Source organism: Dromaius novaehollandiae, chromosome 1, assembly GCF_036370855.1.
Source record: "Dromaius novaehollandiae isolate bDroNov1 chromosome 1, bDroNov1.hap1, whole genome shotgun sequence".
NCBI classification, from domain to species: domain Eukaryota; kingdom Metazoa; phylum Chordata; class Aves; order Casuariiformes; family Dromaiidae; genus Dromaius; species Dromaius novaehollandiae.
In genome coordinates this window covers 56,369,811-56,390,492 of record NC_088098.1, presented here as the reverse complement: position 1 = coordinate 56,390,492, position 20,682 = coordinate 56,369,811, and the positions used below count along the sequence as shown (strand labels likewise).

The following is a 20,682-nucleotide window of genomic DNA, read 5'->3' as shown; positions in this document are numbered from 1 at the left end:
ACCAAGAAGGTTGGAGGCTGGACAATATGACATACAAGGAGAGGCTGAGAGACCTGGGCCTATTCAGCTTGGAGACTAAAAGGCTTATTGCTGTCTACAACTACATGATTGGAGGAGGCATAGAAGATGGAGTCAGACTCTCCTTGGAGGTGCCTGGTGATAGGACAAAAGGCAACAGATCAAGTTGGAATATGGGAAAATCTCTGATTAGCTATTAGGAAAAAAAATTTTACTTGAAGCATGGTTAAAAGGCAGAACAGGTTGCCCAGAGGGATTGTGGAATCTCCATCCTTGGAGGTGTTCAAGACTCAACTAGACACAACCTTGATCAATCTGATCTAATTTGTCCTGTTCTGAGCAGGGGGGTTGGACTAGATGACTTCTGGAGGTCCCTTGCAACCTAAATTATGATTCTGTAATTCTATAATAATTCACTGCGTTTCATAAATCTATTCCCACCTATGGTATCCAGGGAAAAGTTGTGAAATTCTTACTCACCAGTAGTAAGATCTCATTCTAAACATGAAGCCTTGCTAAAACTAACGGAGATAAGCTGAATAATGCAAGAACTTGTCCCTAAAATTAGTAGCACTTGGTGTCTATAACACTAGTAAGAAGAAGCAGTCACTCCTCATCAGACTTTAAACACCTCTAATACTGTGCCAGCCACACCCGCTGTACTAAAAAGCAACAGATGCAGTTGATGCAAAGTTCAAAGTTTTTACTAGAACATTAAAAAGAGTGACCAAAAGGCATGCATCTAATCTTATAGCATCTACTCCCTACAAGCTAGTAGTAGGAAGACTTCATTTCTACTATTAAGGTTTGAACGTAAAGGGACATTAGGAGTGACTGTGAAGGTCCTCATCTCCCCCTCCCTTTTGTTTGTAGTGAACATCAGTGGAAATCACCAGATGACCCTGAGGAAAGAAGAACATGTAAAATTACCTTAAATTTCAGATGGACATATTCAGGGTCAGTACTCCAGGGCTAGATCCCAAGGGACAAGGGTGGCTTTATGCCTCACTGACTTTAGGGTAAGAATGGGCTCTAATGTAACATAACCCTCCAAAAGCTGGGTAGCACTCACCACAACAGCACTCAGGTTGCCTATGGGCTTTCCTCCACTGTAAGATGTTTAGAATAATGAGGACTCAATCACTCAATGCTCCTCCAGTCTGCTGGGAGTAGCAAAGCTGTCCTCTTGGTGTTTCTACATTGCTAGCATTCCCCAAAGGGCTAGTGGATCCTTTATAACCTCCTACTGCTCAAATTTGCGGAGGGGCTCATTTTTGACCCATAGTTTGGATATTATATGTAGTCTATAATCAAATTTTAATATTAGCTACATTTAGAGCTACCCAATACAGGCACACTCACATAAATTCACAGGCCTGAAAAAGAAGCAACATTCTTTAACAAGAAATTGGGCTTCTTACCTGATTCATTTTTATTACAGGTCTGATGAGGGTAGTGTGGGCCAAGTTAGGAAGAGGAAATCCTTTTCCTAGTTTATCTTAAAAAAGGACAAATATAAACACATCTATATGTAATAATAAAACACTTGCACTTCAGAAGCCTCTTTCATTAGGAATTCAATGTACTTTACAGTTTCCAGTTAAAAAGCCACCACCATGACCCTGAAATGGAGCTATTGCTCATATTTGTTAAAGAACAAAAAGTCCTGTGAAAAAAGTAGCATACAAGCCTTTCACACTCTCCCCAACTGCCCGACACTGGCATCTGTTTGGCTTTGCTCCTCTGCAGGTATGTACCCATGCATTCTGGTTCTTGCTGTTTCCCCCACCTGCTATCTTCCTTTAATTTTCTTCTCTACTTCATCATCTAGTCCTGTTGGTTCTTCCTATCCCTGCTTTCCTGGATTAAGCCCCAGTTCTATTCCTATTTGCTTTTCTAAACATCTGACTTCTGCATTCCTCCCCTCCATTCCCCTTCCTTTCTCCTCATCAATAGCTCACCTTCTCCTGCAGCAATATCCTTGTCCCTGTTAAACCTTATTGGCACTGTCTGCATTCTTCCCTGTTTATGTATGTTTGTGTTCCTTTCCAGCTTCACTTCCCCTCTTTCTTCATCAGCTCCCTCTGCATCCTACAGAGTTGATTCTCCTCTTTGTCCTGCCTGAGGCAGCAGTGGGAGGACAGAAGCAGAGAAAAGGGATGATGTGACAGGCTACCCCTCGACCTCAAGATGCAGTCATGCTTATGAGCTTCCCTGGTCAGGGGCATTCTCTGCTCATGGCTTGACTCCATGTCAGGACGAGACAGGCATGTCTCAGCTCTGCTGCCATGCTGCATTCAGTGGGAAGGAGACCCAAGCAGTGTTTGGAAGGGAGTTGAGACACACTCTGTCCCAGCCTCTGGTCTACCTGATTGGGTGACCAGGCCTGAAGTCCAGCACAGCATAGACCCATCCAGGTGTAGCCAAAGTGACAGAAAACCTCCCATAACACAGTCCTTAAAGTTGGGGACTCTCTTTTTTAGTTTCAGTCTCTCTTTCCCACCAACTATGCTCAGGAACTGGCCACAATCCTTACCATTGATAACTGGGATCACTACACTCCGTAAAGCGTAAGACAGAAAATTTTCCACCAGTGAGACCTGCTGTAAGGGGGAAAATACATATGGTGATTATTTCTTGACGCCTGTGGGATTGCAGCTTGAGGAGAAGAGAGAGAGAGAGAGCTGGAGTCACGTTCAAAAAGATCAGAACAGAACTTGGCAGAGAAAACCTCAAATAAAAAAGAAAGATTTTTTTTTTCTGATCTGCAGCTGGATGATGCAAAACATACACTGCAACAGGGTGTCCATCTTTCTTACAATATTTTAAATTGAAGTCTTTTTTTTTTCTTTATGTTAAGTATTAGGGCTGAACCTTAGCTATAGGAATGAAATACATTTAACCTCACTTCAGCTTCCAGCAGTGAGTTCTCAGAACTGAACTGTTCTCTGGGTGACAAGACCTGCCGCTGTCCTGATGCTCTGTCCTCCTCCCCTCACTTAAAGATGTAGTTTGGGCTGAGCTGCTGCAGAGATGCACTGACCACCTCTCAGTTTGTGATGAATGGTGTAACCTGTGTCATGGTGTTTCTTTTACTACCTTTTTTACTCGCCTTTTATGATATTTGGTTGAAGTGATTCATGAAAATTCCCAAAACTGAGCTTAAATCTGACTTTGGACCCCCTCCAACTGCTATGCCTACTCAATCCAGCTGTGAATTCAGGCTGGCTGTCAGAAACTGCCAGAACGGGTGCTATCCCCATGCCTGCCTTTGTGCTGCTGGATACAGAAGCCAGCAGAATCAACTATGACAGCTTGCTAGGTCACAAGGACCCGGGCAGACCCTTCTCCCTCTTTCAATTTATGCTACACTGTAATAACTTTGTAAGTTTTGGTGCCTCTGATGAGAGAAAACACTCCAAGAAGTAATTTTCTTTACTGGAAAGAAAAAGAAAAGCAGAGAGCATACTATTTTAAAGGAGAAAGAGCAGTGGCAGATTATATCCCCAGGACAGACCAAGAATTCTGCAGGCACAAAGTTCTGATGAATTGTTCCTATCTTTGAGGGGCTCAGCTACCTCACCTGGGCACTGAAACCACCAACTTACCTTAGAGAAGCTAGCAATGGAGTGCAGCAGGGAGAACTGAAGCCTGAGGGAAAGAAATGGAAGAAGAGGATTCACTAGAAAGGATGAAGGCACAAGTTATGCTCAGTCACTGCTTGAAGATGTGAGGCCATATGAAATAAACAGTCTAGAAGAAACTCAACTTTGTAGTCCACAGAAAGGAATAAATGTATTTTTTTCTTATGGTGCTTCTTAATGTATCTGCAGAAATGGGACCTAAAAGAAGTTTATGCAGCAGTGTGAATTTGCATTTCCTTTTAATTTCATTTTTGCAATTTTTTACTGATTTCATGCTGATTCACACATTTGACTTTGCCAAAGGTTTTTTGAGTCCCAATAGCTTTTAATCAAAATTGATACAACTACATATCTAGAATCATTGGGATCTTTCGGAAATTAATCTCCTTCTATGATCATGTATAGGCCTTGGCTATGACTACAAGACTTGCAAAGAAAAACCTTCCCTTCATGAAAAGGCATTCAGAGAGTTGGTTATAGTGCATACAAAGAACTGGCTACAGTGGCTCAGTGCAGTTTTCACACTGTGGCAGTTCTGTTTATGACCCTCAGACATCGCATAGAAGCAACAGATACAGGATTTAGAATAAACTGCTGAACCTCATTCTGCAGTATCAGCATAGGTGTAAACAGATGCCTTTAAGATAACTAATAAATTGAACACTTGTGTGGGAATGGTGTTTAACCTACAGAAAGGGGCTGTATCATGTTGCACAAAAGACACACCTCTTCCAAAGTATCATTATATTTCATCTGCAAGATTTGGACCAAGCAGTCAAAGTATCTTAGAGTCCCTGTGAGAAAGATGGTAACTAATCTTCTTTTCCTCATGGCGAAACAAGCACTGTCAGGCTGGTACAATGAAATTCTGTTGTGTCCTAATGCTGGGATCATTAATGTTGCTTTCTGAATTTTCCTTGGTTACCTCTTCAGAAGTAATGAGATAATCAACTTCTGTTTGGTTACTGTCAGATTTGCTCTGGTACTGGCTGTCTGCAGGGAAAAAAAAAAAGTCTTCTGTGAATGTATACAGAGCATAAGACCCTGTCTTAGATGAAGGCACAAATGAAATTGCTTTTTGTAATTGGGAACACAGCATCTAAACTTTTTATTTGGTCATTACAGATATTGAAATCTTTTGCGAGTTTGCTGCTTTCTGCCAGCAACAGGGATTGCATGAGCTAACCTGTAATACTGTCCTGATTTCCTGCTTATCATTTAAGAATCATTTAAATCTTTGTGTGGCTAACATGACTGGTTCACTTTCAAACTAATGAAAAGATGTCTGGAGACACGATGAACTATTTTATAACAAATGAGTTAGGAAGACTGAACATCACACAATCAAGCTTATCATATGTTACAAGTCATTCTTCCCGAAGAGTGACTCAACCACCCCACAAGGAAAAAAGGGCTTTGATAATTTGCTCCTTGCACCTGCATATTAAATTCTGCAATATTTTGTGCATATTTCCTCTCTGCCAAATGCAATTGAACAGTCTGCATGTTTGTGGCAGGCCTGTTTATTCTATGTTATGCTGACCTATATGACTTTCAAAGGATTTGGAAGAAAACTGTGTAAGTTGTTCAGCCCCAGGCCTGAATGTTACCTTCCAGTTTACATTACTTACTAGATTCCCTGTAAAGATGTACTGGATGGTTGAATTTGGCAGAACAGCAAATACATCCACACAGCCAATGATCTGTAGGCTGCATCCATCTGCCTGTAAACTGACTACAGGTGGTGATGTAGCCATCAGCTTCAACAGCACTGGACGTGCTGTTATGTAATACACAGCAATCTGTTGAGTTTCAAAGAGAAAAGGAGTTGAATGCTGAGTTTCTGCAGAAGAGATTTTTCTTAAACTATACTTGAATGTGAATACATACTTGAATGTGAATACATCATGAATACATCATACATCTGTGAATACATCATAATCAGGTGCTATATGCGAATCTCTTGATAATTAACCAAATAACCAAACTGCATTATAACTACATTAACTGAAATGATGAAATTAGCATGGTATAAACTCTGAGCTTCAGAGACTGTAAAAATGACAAAGTTATTTGATACTGAACAAGTTTGGAGAAATAACTTAAGGGCTGTTCCAGAAAACTGTGTTTCAAAAGGAGAGGATTAGCACTCTATGTTGAAAAAATGAGGGAAATGAGTGATTCATGTTAAAGAAAAAGATCATGACCATATAAAGAATTTGGAAGATAGGCAGGCTTCCAAAAGAGCCAATCTTTTGAAGAACTGAGAAACTCCTAGAGGACAAAACTTTAGTTTGTGATATCATAGGCATTTTTAAAGCATCTCATACCACCTTAATTTTCTGCATCACATTTATGAACTTTGCTCTTCATGCCTATTACTGCCCTAATACCAATTACTGGATATAAACTTCCGCAGCCCTAAATCTGGTATCTTTGTATAGAGAAGTCAGGCTACTGATAGCAGTGATACCTTAACTCCTGACAGGAATAAAGGGAGACTGATCTCACAGGTGGCTACCACTTAGTCTTTAGAACTGTTTTAGGGACTGACAGCAAATCTGACACTTAAGAGGGTCAGAAGGTGACTAAGGAGTAGTGCGATACAGAATTAAGAAGAACATGGAGTTAGGAGAACCTGTACATTTGAATCTTCCACTAATCATACACCAGCTCAGTTTCCTAGTCTCCTCCAAACTTTCGGAAATGAGCTACTACATAAATAATATCCATATGAAACTTGCTACTGCTCTTTCTTAAAGATCTGTGCAAATGCAAGTACCTACCTGAGGAACAAAATCATTGAATATGGCTGTAGTTAGGTTAAAAGAAGTAGCAAGCTGTAAACAAATGCAAGAAATTAGATTATCTCATGTCAGGTTGGAAATGAGCTTTTCATTGAAAAAAACATACTGTTTATTTTAGTACTAGATAATCCATGTTTCGATTTAGTGTTTCCTTGCCCCACAATGATTCTTAGGGAAGCTACAGTGTTCTCCGGGACAAAAGAGAGGCAGATGTCTCACAGATGCATTTCAGAAGCATGTACCAGACAGATAGCAAGCATTATTCTTTGAAAGAACAGACCCGTCATCCTGCTTACTTTCTGTCTTTGGGGCTCTCTTAGATGGTAGATAATGAACCAGTTGGAGGGAGGAGTCAAAATATCATTTGCCCTTTTGCTGCTGACCTCTGTGACAGTGTCAATGCCATTTGTGTCACCACTTTTTATACAGACCCTCTCAGCACTGGTTCAGTCAGAAAAACTTTCTGGCAACTCTTTCTAACAATGCCGGTGTGGAAAAACTATTTCTGGGAGAAGCCTTCCATGTTCTTCACCCACAACTGAATGTTCAATTTTGTTGTACCTGCTTCTTGTCCCATTCTGCTGCTCTGTTAAGTCTGATAGTTTATTCTAGCTCTCAGCACATCCAGTTCATTTGTTGTGGGCCTCCATGCAACAGACTGCAGCAATTAAGCACACCTTTTCCTGTCTTGCACCTTTTTCCTTCTGCTTGGAGACAGCACTGCAACCTGTGCAGAGAAAGGCTTTCTTTGGCATGTTCCGCTGCCCCTTGCATGCAGGCTCTGTTACATTTGTAACTGTCACTCCTTGCCTAGAGCTGCCAAGAACTTCAGAGTTAGGCCTGAGAGAGACTTTGATTATACAAAATGGTGAAATACAGAATGAATGTCATGGTTCACCCTTAGAAGTGGTAGAAGAGTGACCCAAATCTCTATGAGAAGGCAAACAGCTCTGCAAAATGATGTGAATCTCCTCCGCTGACTATCCACACTGCTATTACTTATAATTCTATCATTTGCGAATTATACTCACCTCTCGGGAGATAGTGATGTTGAAGACCCCTGCTCTGTAGTAAGCCAGCGAAGCAGACTTAAGAAAATAGTTGGAGACTCCCAGGTAGAGCATGGAATCACCCTGGTTTGGGAGAGCAAATGGAGCTGGCACGAAGGGAGGGTCTGAGTGATTTCCTACTGGATAGACTGTGCCCTGCAAAGAGCCATTATTAAGTATTTATACTTATGAAAATCAGTATCTGTCAGAATTACTGGTTACATTAGCAGTGGCTGAATGGAGAGAATTCTTATTCTCTCTCCCTAACCTGAAGAAATGCTTGACATTAAGAAGTAAACAAGTAAGTTTGTGATATGCCCTGAAAATTCACAAATTCGAGTTCCTTTGGAAAAGCACAGTAGCCACAGAGAATACCTGGTCTCCATCCTTTCAAAGTTCAAATCTGAACATTCAGATGAGTGTTCTGAACTGCAACCAGAAGACAGTACAAAAATCCTCTGGACCACAGTGTTTCTTCTCTTGTTGCAAGCAAGAATCAGCCTGTTCTGAGGAGCAATGAAGGCCAATGCTTCCTTACCTCATTAATAACTGTCTGACAAAGACTCATCACTCATGGGATGTCTCAACAGGGGTGTAAGCATGTTAAAGATCAGCCTGGTAGCATGTAAGTACTAGCTAGCTATAGTAGCTGATAAATAATATCTTGCTTGCAGAGTCTTTTTTTGTGCATCATAAAAGTCACCTGAACAAAATAACCAAGGAAAGTATCACCATAGCTCTAGCACATCTTTCTAAACTGAAACCAGTTCTGAGAGTCATGGGGATGCTCTAAATCACAAGGGCTGTTGGAACAGCTGGGTGTTGCTGGGATACCTCTTGCCAAAGAGGGTGAAAAAGAGGTGAGAAAGGAACTGCTGTGTGCTCCTCAAGGAGCACTCTGTGAAAAGAGTCTTTTTGGGTGTATCCTCAGGCCCTCAGCCTGGGGGCTGAGGGACAAGACCCTCAGCCATATTGAATCAAATGTTTTGAACCTCAACCACAGCTACATTGGTAGCTGGCATGAATTATGTATCACTGGTAATAGGCGAAGAACGAGAAGTAGTGGGAGAGCTGTGTATCTAAAGAACATTTTATAATGTTTATAAAGCACCTCTTCATCTCTGAAATAATTTAATTTAAATATCAACTTTGGATAAGTAATTGATACCATTAATTTATTAAACAATCATATCTGGTTTCTACAAAAGCTGTTGCCCGAAATGCCCAGACCTCATACTGCTCTTCTAATTAAAGAGCAGAGAGGCTTGTCTGAGTCAGACCACAGTGAAAGAAAATAAACCAACATAAAAGAGAACCAAAAGTGTCTTGGATAGTACACAGAGATATTAAAGGCAAATTACCTTCAAATCCAGGTTAATGTGTGATTTGAAGACTGCTGGAGAACTAACTAGGGAATAGTCTATTTGTGCAAAAGCATCAATCTGGCTTAAGACTAGAAAAATGATGGACAAAACAAAACAGCCATTATTACAAAAACATATCACAAACAGTTATTGCTTAGCTAAAGGCAAAGGCATTTTGGAAATGATGAATCTGAAGAAGGAGAATGGTGGGAGAAGGTAGAAGAAAATCAAAAATCTGTAAGGGAAAGAGTGAGAGTTTTCCCTCTGGAAAAGTCATTGATACCTCTAGATTTATGGTTTATGTTCCTGGTGTTCCACCACTGAATACATTCTTCACAAATCTGCTCCTATGGAGGGCAGATATAGAGGATATATATATATATATATATATATATTCTTCCTAGAAAGGAAGAAGTATCTAGGGCGGGGTCCCTAATTTTGTTATGTGTTTGTACAAGAAACCTGAATTCCCATATGATTATGATGCAATAGTGGTAAATACTACTGAAAACTTTGAAAGAAGACATTAGCACATTTTTGCACTTATCAGTGTCGAAGACAAAGGATGCTCGTTCACAACAATAGAGGGCGCTTTATAAAACAATCTGATAGAAGACTTTTTTCCTGAAAGGTCCTCACATGCAACTTCAGTCTGATTGTATTTTTTATCTACAAAGTCTGTTCATATTCTATAAATAACCAGACAATTTTAAAGGGAAACAGTGAATTCACAGAGAGACTAAACTCAATAGGGCAACACAGACTAAAGTGCACTTAACCTGAGTGTTTGGGTACTTGCTGCGTAAGACAGTGTTCTCGACTACCATGGTTTTCAGTAATATTTGCCAGTGCTGAGCAAGCCATTTTAGCAAAAATAAAAGCCTGCTTACTCTGCCTCTGAATATGGAGCAGATAATAGCTATATCCACAATGCAAAGTGAAGAATGGGACCAAACTCTGCAGCCTCAGTTAGATGACTTAGGTGAATTTGAATTGGCAAAAACTACAAATAAATACGCTTATTCTTGCAAAAAAAAAAAAAAAAAAAAAAGCCACAGATACAGATACTAATTGGGTATAGTAGTGAAAATCTCATATTTATATGCTTTTTTGAACATAGATGACCTACTGTCTTAGTGTCTCTGCAAGAGTGACATAGTCACTGTTCCTGATGTGAAGAGAAATATGCCTGGTGTGACACTGTATTCCCACAGTATGTTGTTACCTCTGTGAACTCAAGTTCAAAACAAGACATGCTAAGTTTGTGAGATCCGATAGGATTGCACTGCAGGATGGGATGTTTGCTGGCTCTTTAGTGGATTACTGTTAACTCAGTTTTTCTTGCATCCACAGTACCAACAGCATAAAGGATTAACGTGATAATTTTCACCTCCAAAATCTAATGAAACAACAGAGCTGAGCCATAGCAGGCTGAAAGATTGCACATGACCTGCTGTGGGCACAGAAGAAATCTGAATATTCTACATAAGGTGCATGCAAGAGATTTGTAGGTGGCAGTCTGGAAGAGGCTAAGGCACAGAACAACTGCAGCACTTTTCTTCCTTTACTTTTTATACCATAAACACAGGAACATTTTACTGGGTTTGGCACCAAATAAAAAGGCTACAAACTGAGCAGCATGAAAATTACTTAATGAAAAGCTGAAATCGAAGACTCACCTTTAAGCTTTCTAAGCTGTGCATCCATCATTTGGATTTTGTATTTGATGTTTAGGCACAGCTATATGAAAAGAGAGAGAAGTCAGTAAAGCAATGGCTGTATGTGAACCCTTCCCTTCACTAGCTGAAACCATCTTTGCAGACTTACATTTTTATCCAATTTGGTCAGAATGGGCTTCTCCAGATAACCAGATAGAAAGCTATAGACCCAGCTGGAGGAAAAGAAATGAACACAAAGACTTTTAAAAATGAGATATTTTGATCCATGGTAAAAGATAATATACTCATGTAAACATTTGCTCTATATACAGTTGAATATCCAAATTTGTTGACAGTCAAATAATCAACATTAGAATAGTCTAGGTGATAATGGAACTGTTTGAAATGCAAATCTGTTAGACTGTGGCATCAATGTCAATTAGATTGGCAGACTGTGCAGTTGATTGTTTTTATTAACTTGCAAGTCTCAGATGCTAGGGTTGCGCAGTCTCATAACTGCTAGCGAGAAGGCAATCTGCAAAGTTGTCAATGTTCATGTTAACACATTAGCAAAAAATGCTCCATTAGCCACGTTTTCATTTCGAGTAAGACAAGAAAACATTCTAGAAAATCAACATGAGGGGAGCTGCAACCATTATTTTATATTCCACTTTGAAATAAAAACTTTTAAATTGTAGGTCAGTTTGTCAAAATGCAGCATCAGTCTTTCATCATCCACTTTCATAACTGCAAATTTCCATTCACAATCTTCTGCTCTTTAATACACCTGTATGGCAAATTTTTCATATGCAGTATGTCTGGTTAGCCCATTTGTCAGCACATACAAAAGGAAAGTGTAGACTATCCGTGCTTTACACATTCAGCAAAGGAGCCTGTGTTTGAAAACAGACTTTTAAAAACCTGTTTTCATAGTCTTGGACAGTTGTTCATGTCCTGTAACTGGATTCCTAAAAGTTAAATTTTGAGAGGTGGTCCTTTTGTTACACACTCTGATACTTCCTGCAAAGTAATCAGAAAATCTCTTGTACTTACCTAGATCCTCCATTTAACTTGACTTTTACGCTATTAATGATCACCTGGCAATTGTGCAGCAACATGGACAAGTGTCCTGTGCTATCCCGTGACACTTCAAAAACAACTGCCATAAACAGTCCTGAAATGGACACAGTAATTCCTCCTTGGTCTCTGCTGCTCAGACAAAAACAAAAACAAAAACAAAAAAACAAAGTCAGGAAATATCTGCTTTAAAGGAGCAATTCAAGAAACTACCTGTAAGTTTGATAGGACTTTGCTTCTATCATCTAGAGTGAAGAATCGGTTTTCTAGTAATTAACATAGAATAGGGACACATCTGGCATTCAAAACCAGAGTACATGCATGAGTCTTCAGGTCATGAATTTTCCAGAGCTATGCAGGATTTGGCAAGTCTGTGACAATGTCGCAATTTTTGTGATGCAATTTCTGATTAATCCATTCAAATATTTCAAGATAGATCTTTCTAAAGGCCTCTGGGACTGTAACCGAAGCAGCCAACTAGGTAATAAATATATACTCCAGTGGCTCTCAATTTTGCAAATTCTCCATTTCTTTCCTGTAACAATTTTCCATATCTCTCCTAAATGTATACATTCCTCCATTCTTTGCCCTGCCCCAAACTCATTTTCTCCTTCCTCTCTGTAAAAATCTCTACTAATACCCCAAGAAAAATATTATTCTCTACATTCCAGCAAATTTAGGCATTAGGACTATGGTTAGGAGTTGTAGACTTATCAAGCAGGATACAGAGAGCTGAATGATTTTAGAACAGCCTTATAAAAACCTCATTTGAAAGAACAGAACTGGCACCAAAAGCATCACTTTCCACCCTTTCATCCCAATTATTCAGGTTTTCTTTTCCCAGGCTCTGGCGTTACTACAATGGTTGCACCATACTGGAGAGAAAGAGCCTAACCCAGCAGGAAGCCCAACCCATGAGTCTCTCAACTTTCCTGTTTATTTTTCTAGCTGAACAAAAATCGTGGGAGTAGATGTTTTAATCCTGAAACATGAATCCTAACCCAGCCCAAAGCCATACACAACCTCTAACCAGACCAACCAGTACCATTCCCAGCCACAAAATTCCTCCCACCACCACTGCCATTTCTACCTCCACAACTCTCTGTCTATACCTCTGCATTAAATTGCTTTCAGGAGGAAGCACCACTCTTCAGACCCTCTTTTTCCAGTCCCTAACCAAAATCCCAACCCATAGCCAGTAGGAAAAACACTTTCACAAAGGAGGGTAGTGCAGCACTGGAGACGTTATCTAGAGAGGCTACAGAACCACCCTTGGTTAAACAATGCCACTAGATAGCTGATCAAATCTAATCTGGTGACTGCCCTGTTTTGAGCTGGAGGCTGGACAAAATGACCTCCAGAGATGCCTTCCAACCCAGCCTTCCTCATACTCCAGTGACAGAGCCATGTTCTCTGCCTCCTCCTTGCTTTCCTGGCTGCATGGGAGACCAGGGTAAACCTAGCTATTCAAGTTCTCCTTCCTGCATCCTTAACTCCTTCTCTTCAGGAGGAATCCTGATTCATGAGACTGATTCATGGAGGCAGGATCTCAGCTCTGGGTCTCTGGGAGTAAAAGGCCTGCCAGGAGAGACTTCGTGACCGGCAGAGTGCTCTGGTACACAATCAAGAGGAGAGCTACGGCGAAGGCTAGGAACTCAGAGATACTGCTTAAAAAGTGGGATAATAGCCACCTTTTACTAACCCTGGAACAACCTAGGAGGGCTGGATTGTCAAAGGCCTCCCTTGGAAAGTTCATTTTCAGCTGAGCCCTCTTTACTATGCTGAGGGCAACATGTAGGGATAGGGAATGGAGGTGCTGAACAGCTGGGCATCTTCTGGATCTATTTCATCCTATAGCCATACATAGAACCTAATATTGAACAGAACAACATAGACTGGTCCCTCTGCTGCTCAAAAAGGCAGGAAAACCCATTCACACCCTAAACTCCAACAAAGCTTGCTTTGGCCACCTCCACCATGTATCCCAGCTTCCTGACTCCCTTGCTGCGAGTGAAGTTCTTGGAGTTTTATGCTTCTGAGGTCTGTCCAGATTATGTTCAGGTCCTCACCGTTCAGCAAGAGGGAAAGGTGGCTTCGTGTTTGGGAACAGCTGATCTGCCCTGCTGAACACAGTATCTTTTCCCTCACAATACCAGCATGACAGAAGGAACAGAGACAGGCTGGGGCCACAGTGACAGCAGTTGCTAGCCACCAGTACCTTATATTGAATGCAGAACTGTGTGTCTGTGCTCCTTTGAAAACAGGACACGCTGTGAACTGGCAGTCTGGTGATCCACCTTTCTGTACTATGTGGCTGATAAACAGAGTAACGCCTACTGCTGTTGACAGTTCCTCCATTAACCTAACTTGTTGAGACTAGCACTTTGCAAGTTCTGCTGAGTTTTCACCCCTCACCTGAATAAAATGAAATAATAATCTAGAATATTACATTAAAAATCTGCAGCAAAAAGGCTGAGGTAAGAAAAAAGTGGGAAAAAGAGTATGTGGTCATGTCATTACAGACAATATACTGCACTTGCTCATGAAGCCAAGCCAGTTTTCCAAAGGGACCTGGATTCTGGAATTTCCTAACTTCTGAATGTTCAGCATTGCAATAGTACCCTACTTTTAACAGAAGTGCTTTGGAAAATAACATACAGTAGTACTGGCAAATAGATAATTAGTTATATAGTCAACCTTTCAGCTATATTGTACAAAGAAAGTAACAAACATTGTTACTGCAAACTCTGTGATCCTGAATATTCATGTAACATACAGTCTGGACAAGCTGAGTGTATTAACAGGTATTCAACTTCATACTTCCCAAAGAGACACCCTTAGGAGTAGGATCTTTAATGAAAAAAAAGCATTAGCTGGCAGGGAATGTTTCCTTCTTGAGAAGTTTATCCAAACAGATTGTTGCTAAATGATAAAACATATCTGACCTGAAAAATATTAATTAGTAACCAAGTTTCACAAATTCAATTGTAATCCTTCTCCCAGACCCCCCCCCCCCAATCACACCATACAATACTTACAACAGCCATGCTTTCATTCTCCAGTCTGCAATGATAGTAGCAGAAGCACGTGCCAGTGACAGACTAATGCCAGTGCCAGGAATAAAGGATGCAGAAGTTTCCGGGAAATCTACAGCATTAACTCTGAGCCTATAGAAAACAGAAAGGGGATATTAGACTGCATGTCAAAAGGGCGAGAAGGATTTCTGATTATGGAACCCTTCTGTTATAGAAGGCAAAGTCTATGTAAAAGAATTTCTCTTTTCAGTAAAAGAATTTCTCAGAAATGACTGAGTCTTGTAAATTTTAGGGAAGAAAGACATGTGCTCCACTACACTGAGTAACATTCCTGGAAAAAGGAATCCTTGATATCTGGTCAGGCAAAAAGGATGCGCTGACCAGAATAAAAGCCTCCTCTAGGGAGAAGAACAAACTTCTCAAAGTAAAATGTGCCTGCTGAGGCAAAATAAGACTATGTGTTGAAACCAGATGGTACATTTATAAATAAATCCAGGTTGCTGGAATGCTAGCATTCGCTGAAGGAAGAACATCAGAGTCCCTCTTCCCTCATTCTGTTCCCCCCTCCCTTGCCTCAGCAAAGGGCCCTCGAGAAGCTCCATTTCTCAAAACAAAATCTTACTTAAAGTTTCCCTGTCAAAACAAATGTTTCTGATACTCAACGGTATTGTCTTGTGGGGCCTGGGGAGGTTGAATTGAGCTGAACATTGTAAAGACATCAACTGCAATCTTATCATATAGTTCATATTCTTTATTGTTTCCTGATATCTGGCAGAAACCTCTTGAAATAATTGCCTTTAATCTGACTGTCCAACCTCTTCCATTACCTTTGTTGGGGCAGAATGCACCAGCTACTTTTAGTTAAAATGTTTCCAGTAACATCTTGGGCAGCAGTAACGCTGCCTTTAATAATCCTCTTTTCAGTGAACTAAATCAGATTACCTGTTGGGAAGATGGCCAATTGCAAGGACTGCCAACAATGCCACCTCTTCCCCATCCATTTCCCCTGCTGTGTCATAGTCATGCTTACTTCTATGTCATCCCAAACTTTGCAACAAGTCAACTAAAAAACAGCCAAGGCTGTTCAGAGACTCTCTAAAGCTCACCTCTGGGTGTGGTGGAAAGAAGTACTTGTAAAACAAATCAGTGTTTGGGTAGTAGTAGAGCCACATGAAGCATAAAAATTTTACACTGAACAAAAAAAAAAAGGCTACATAATTATTATTGCCATATCCTGGGTGGTGGACAGGGAAGGAAATCCTTCCTGCCACTACTGTCTCTCTCTCTCTCTCTCTCACACACACACACACACTCTAAGCTGTTTCATCCTAGCCCTTTGAAATGTATTTCCTTTACTTACCCCGAAATTTTGTAGTTGACCTTAACAGATGAGAAACTCTCCTGCCCACTCCAGCTTGGGAAGGTCTCCTTCAGTATTGCTTGCTTCAGGATTTCCATCCCAATCCTCTTGCCTATAAGGGGACAGAGGAAAGAATACACTTTTCAGATAGGCTTCAGGTACCCAAAGGTTGAGATATAGTGCCAAATAATTTAAGCACTTTTAACACTTTTCTCAGAAATCTCTGATTCTTAAACCTCCACCTAGACCTAGCTCCAGCTATTATATTATAACCTCCATTAGTCTCACATACAAATCATTTAACTCAAGGTCCAGATGATCCCTTATGAGGAGTTGTATCTCTTATTCTACAATCCTTTTCAGGTTTTTGAAACTGTTATACTTCCCTCAGTTCACTCACAATGTGGATAGCCTTGGGAAACACTTGGTCATCACGTTTACCTTAGATTGACTCATATCTGTTGAATGAAAAAGGTAATTAAGAAGTAGCAATATGACTTCCATGTGTAGTCCTTACTTACCTAAAAAGTGCCACCATATGCATCTGAAGTGTCAAACATAGAACTATCTGCATTGTTGTTTGTATACTAGAAGTTGTTTGAGGTTTAAATCCAATCCTAAATGTTCCCTTCCCATTTCTGTCTGAGTACTTATGTTTTGCTGCTGCACCTTATCTGTTGCAGAATGCTGAAAATCTCTGAATTATTTCCTTACCTTCTCTCATTGCTTTAAGGAATCCCTACTTTCTTGAATATTTCAATGCTACTCATGCTTTGATAATACACACAGACACTATCATCAATAAACAGTCAGTACATCTTTAAATCCCAAATTCCTTGCCTTTTTTCCTCTTTGTTTATATTTGATGAAGACACCATCACTGAATGACACCTGGCTTTCAGATCACATTTCTGACATGGGGTTCTTAGCTTTGAGCCTCACAGTTGCTGAACAGAAACTATCTAGGTTTTTTTTCCAGACTTCACAGTGTATTAAAAAAGAAAATAATTGAGATCAGTGATAACTCAACATTGGAATACTTTTTTTTAACACATCTTTTATGAAGGAGGAGGGCTAAGTTATGATTCCCTAGGAATTCTCGCCTCCAAAGCAAAAGCTCTGTCTGACAGAAGTAACCAAAAGCTCCCTCATGACTGTACAGTAAATGAAGGCAGTCAGTGAGCCCAGGTAGAATTCACCTCCAGGTTCTGGCAGTGGGCAAGGAGTTAGCAGGCAGGATCTACTGCCTCAGCCTTCAAATCTCATATTAAGAGAGAAGAAGCGACAGGCACCATCCTCCTCAAGTATGAGATACTAAGCACCTTTGTGAGAGGCACAGTTACTACTTGTTCTTATCCCCAACCACAAATGCAGGGGTGAGCAAGCTCAGTCTATTCCTCCAGCACTCAAGTGCCATGGTGAACATCAGCACAGCTCTGCTGGGCTCACACTAAAGAAATACCAGGAATTCTGATTTCTGAATTCTGATTTCTGAAGGCATGAAAGATCCTCAGAGAGCTCTTTTCCCTGTGTGTCATAAGAAGATATGGAGATTAATCGTGTTTTAGATGACCAATGTTTGCCTTGCACTTCTCAACTCCTCAAAAGCCTTTAAAACAATGCCCATAATAGAGAAATAAGTGGACCTGATCCTCACTTTCATCTCAGAGTCATAAACCCTAAGCTTCTACTTTTCATCTCACAAGTCCATTGTCTACCTGTCAGCATGTTCAGAACATAAATGAAAATTAATCCTCAGCATGACCCAGCCTTTGCTGAATCTGTGCCTTGTTAACTTTTATTATTAATATTAATTCTGTAAACAATCAAAATTGTACTGAATGCCCTACACGCCCATGGATTAAGTCTTAGGTAAGAGACGGTGAGAGCTAGCAGGAATAGAAAGAGTAGGGAAAATATACTGTGGACATGGTAGATGGTTATTAGATTTTATGAGAGCATGGCAGATGCAGATGCTGTTTCACCCAAATGGAGGAATGAGAGTAAAGCTGTGTGACCCAACATGGATATTCCAAAGTTGTAAGGTTTTTTTTTTTTTTTTCAAATATATCTTCGTTATCTTCAATTAAATATTGCACTTTCAATCAAGTTTGTGACATTTTTTAAAAAAGGAACAGTTATACAGCCACCTCATTCTCGTTCTAAGAAAGTAGATCAATATGAGGAGTGTAGCAGAAGCACTCTGTTGGGTTGTAGGAGAATGCACACACCAATGCAAGGATAAATTCACACCTGGGGTGTGCAAAAAGGAAGGGAACAAGTAGAGAAGAGATGTGGGGTGCCCCTGGTGTGAGATGACAAAAGGAATTTGCTCTATTTCAGCATTTCAGGACCTTGTTTTTACACTGCACCTTTATTAAGAAACTATATTTCGTGCAAAGAAAATATATTGTAAATTAACTTCTGGCAACATCACACATACCGTAGTCCAGCCCTTTCTGAGTAATCCTCACTTTGAGACCAGGATTAGCTTCAAGCTTTAAGGACAGCAAACACAGCAGGAAAGAATACCACATCTTTTGCATCTTTTCACCTTTGTCACAGGGACCTGTTAACAACATTCATGATGCAAAGCTCATTTTAAGTGATGCATACCATAAGTCACCAAAAAATGTGTATCCATCACTGTTCCCTCAATGAGACTGGGTCAAGGGTGGATAGCCAAGAGAAGTTTAGCTAGCGATTTTACTGCATGAAACAGAGCTTGATGCTCTGCTGCTGGAAATCACTGCGGAAGCAGACAAAGAACGCTGACTAATTGGATAGTGCTTTGGTAGGCATCAGCTGCTGGTGAGACTGAGCAGTTCTGCTCTACCATACGCTTCCCCCCATCCATGTCTTGGCTGGATTATTTTACCATTTGTCCCACCTCCTGCAACAGTGAACATGACAGAGCAATACTAGCCAAGGAGGCCCGCGCCTGTCCTCCTGTAGAATACCCCTTTTATATACACACCCTAGGATATACTGGACATGTGAGTCCAAAAGTTTTTCAACTACATCAGTTGGTCTAAAAAAATACAATAGGCTTCCCTATAGAACTTGCTTTCCTATTACACACAAACCTCTGACTTAACCCAAACACTGAGACATGAGATTGACTATAACAAGTCACGTGAGAAGGAACTGCACTGGCAAATATAAAACACACAAGAACTACATGGGGATCACATCAGAGGAGAGAATGATTTCATGATACTAGGCTGCTACATAGTGAGTATTTGACTTTGAGTGCAGAGCCCTGGCTCCGAGCTGATGTGTGGTGGGATACAATCACATGACATCTAGTGTCCTTTGGAAAGAGCTTCAAAAAAGCTGTGACAAATGATTTTTTCTATTAGATTTTTCTAGCACGGAAGTAAGGCTCTAATGACCAATGATAGCCACTGTTTGATTCCCATGAAATAACAATACTGCTTCTCAAGACAACTTCAAATCTTTCAAGTGCTGTGTTAGGGAATTGTTTGTTTGGGGCCTATGGTAACTTTATCCTGGCATTAACGTGGAGCAAAGTGGCATACCATTTTCCAACATGTAAAATGGTGATCATGGGATGGTACTTGCCTAGATACAAAATCATATTAACTAATAAATAGCAAAAAGGTCTCACAAATTTCTTAGTCATTCCAGCCTATAAGATCATTCCTGGATCTCCACAATAAATCACATTGTCTCAATAACTTCCGACAATTTATTCCTTAAGGTGCCAGAAAACATACAAATGCATGACAAAAAAATTTCTCTGGTAGACTTATTTCTGTGTTGGAATTAATACTGATCAAGTCAGACTCTAAACAGGTACAAATCCAAGACCTGTCTACTACCTTAAAGCATTGCTCTACAATGAGCTTCTGAATTGTAAGACAGACAAAATACATTATTAGTATTTCCCTAATATCAGTTCTCTGAGGGAATTGTTACAAGGCTATCTCAAGATACTATACAGGAAAAAGTGTTTTCAGGAAAAAACATTCTGAAAACATAATCCTCATTGTGACATATTCTGAAAATCCCTACTGTAACTGGTCTTTCCCTCTTTAGTTCTTACATCCGTTTGGTTTTCTCTAACTATTTTTAAGCAATCCAAACTAAGGAATTACTTTAAGGGAGCAATGTTATATTGTGCAGAACAAGTCTTCAGCCTGTTTAAAAAAAGGGTCGTAGCCGTTCCTGTAAACACACTACTTTTTCTAGCTTAATTTGGACAATCAGTTAAAAAAATCAATATAAAAACAGGCAGATTTTTCTGTCATTAAAATATGTAGATATTTTATGGATATGTAGATAACTATTTAGCATGATTTCTAAAAGCACTGATGCAGGTGAGGTACTTCATTCATATTGAACTTCATTCCCATTGAGAAACAGAAAATGGCAATCTTAGTCACCACTGTGGTTCACAGCTACATGTTCTGATTTGGCTCTTAAATGTATCCACAGTGGTAGGCTGAAAGAACAAACAGCAACTGAACTGCCATGGCATCAGAAAACAATATCATTTCATCTTACTTTCTCAAACCAAGAGGTTTGAGAAATTTTTGCACTCCAAGGCTGATATTCTGGTTTCATCAAAGCCCCAGGCCTCTGTCAGATGCTAGGGTTGATCATATCAGCTTAATCAGATGACAGAGGCAGACAGAGCAAAGAAG

At 40.1% G+C, this 20,682-nt stretch overlaps 1 protein-coding gene across 1 annotated transcript; it reads right to left on the bottom strand.

Moving 5' to 3' along the window:
* Window positions 1-842: 842 nt before the first annotated feature.
* On the bottom strand, window positions 843-18,612 carry LOC112993897 (BPI fold-containing family C protein-like). The gene is given in 15 exon segments (XM_064507083.1): window positions 843-920; window positions 1,440-1,516; window positions 2,555-2,621; window positions 3,627-3,669; window positions 4,588-4,655; window positions 5,294-5,464; window positions 6,449-6,502; window positions 7,501-7,674; window positions 8,880-8,971; window positions 10,562-10,622; window positions 10,710-10,773; window positions 11,594-11,749; window positions 14,656-14,784; window positions 16,013-16,124; window positions 18,456-18,612. Coding segments are annotated over 15 exon segments (1,503 nt in total).
* Between the last annotated feature and the right edge of the window lie 2,070 nt (window positions 18,613-20,682).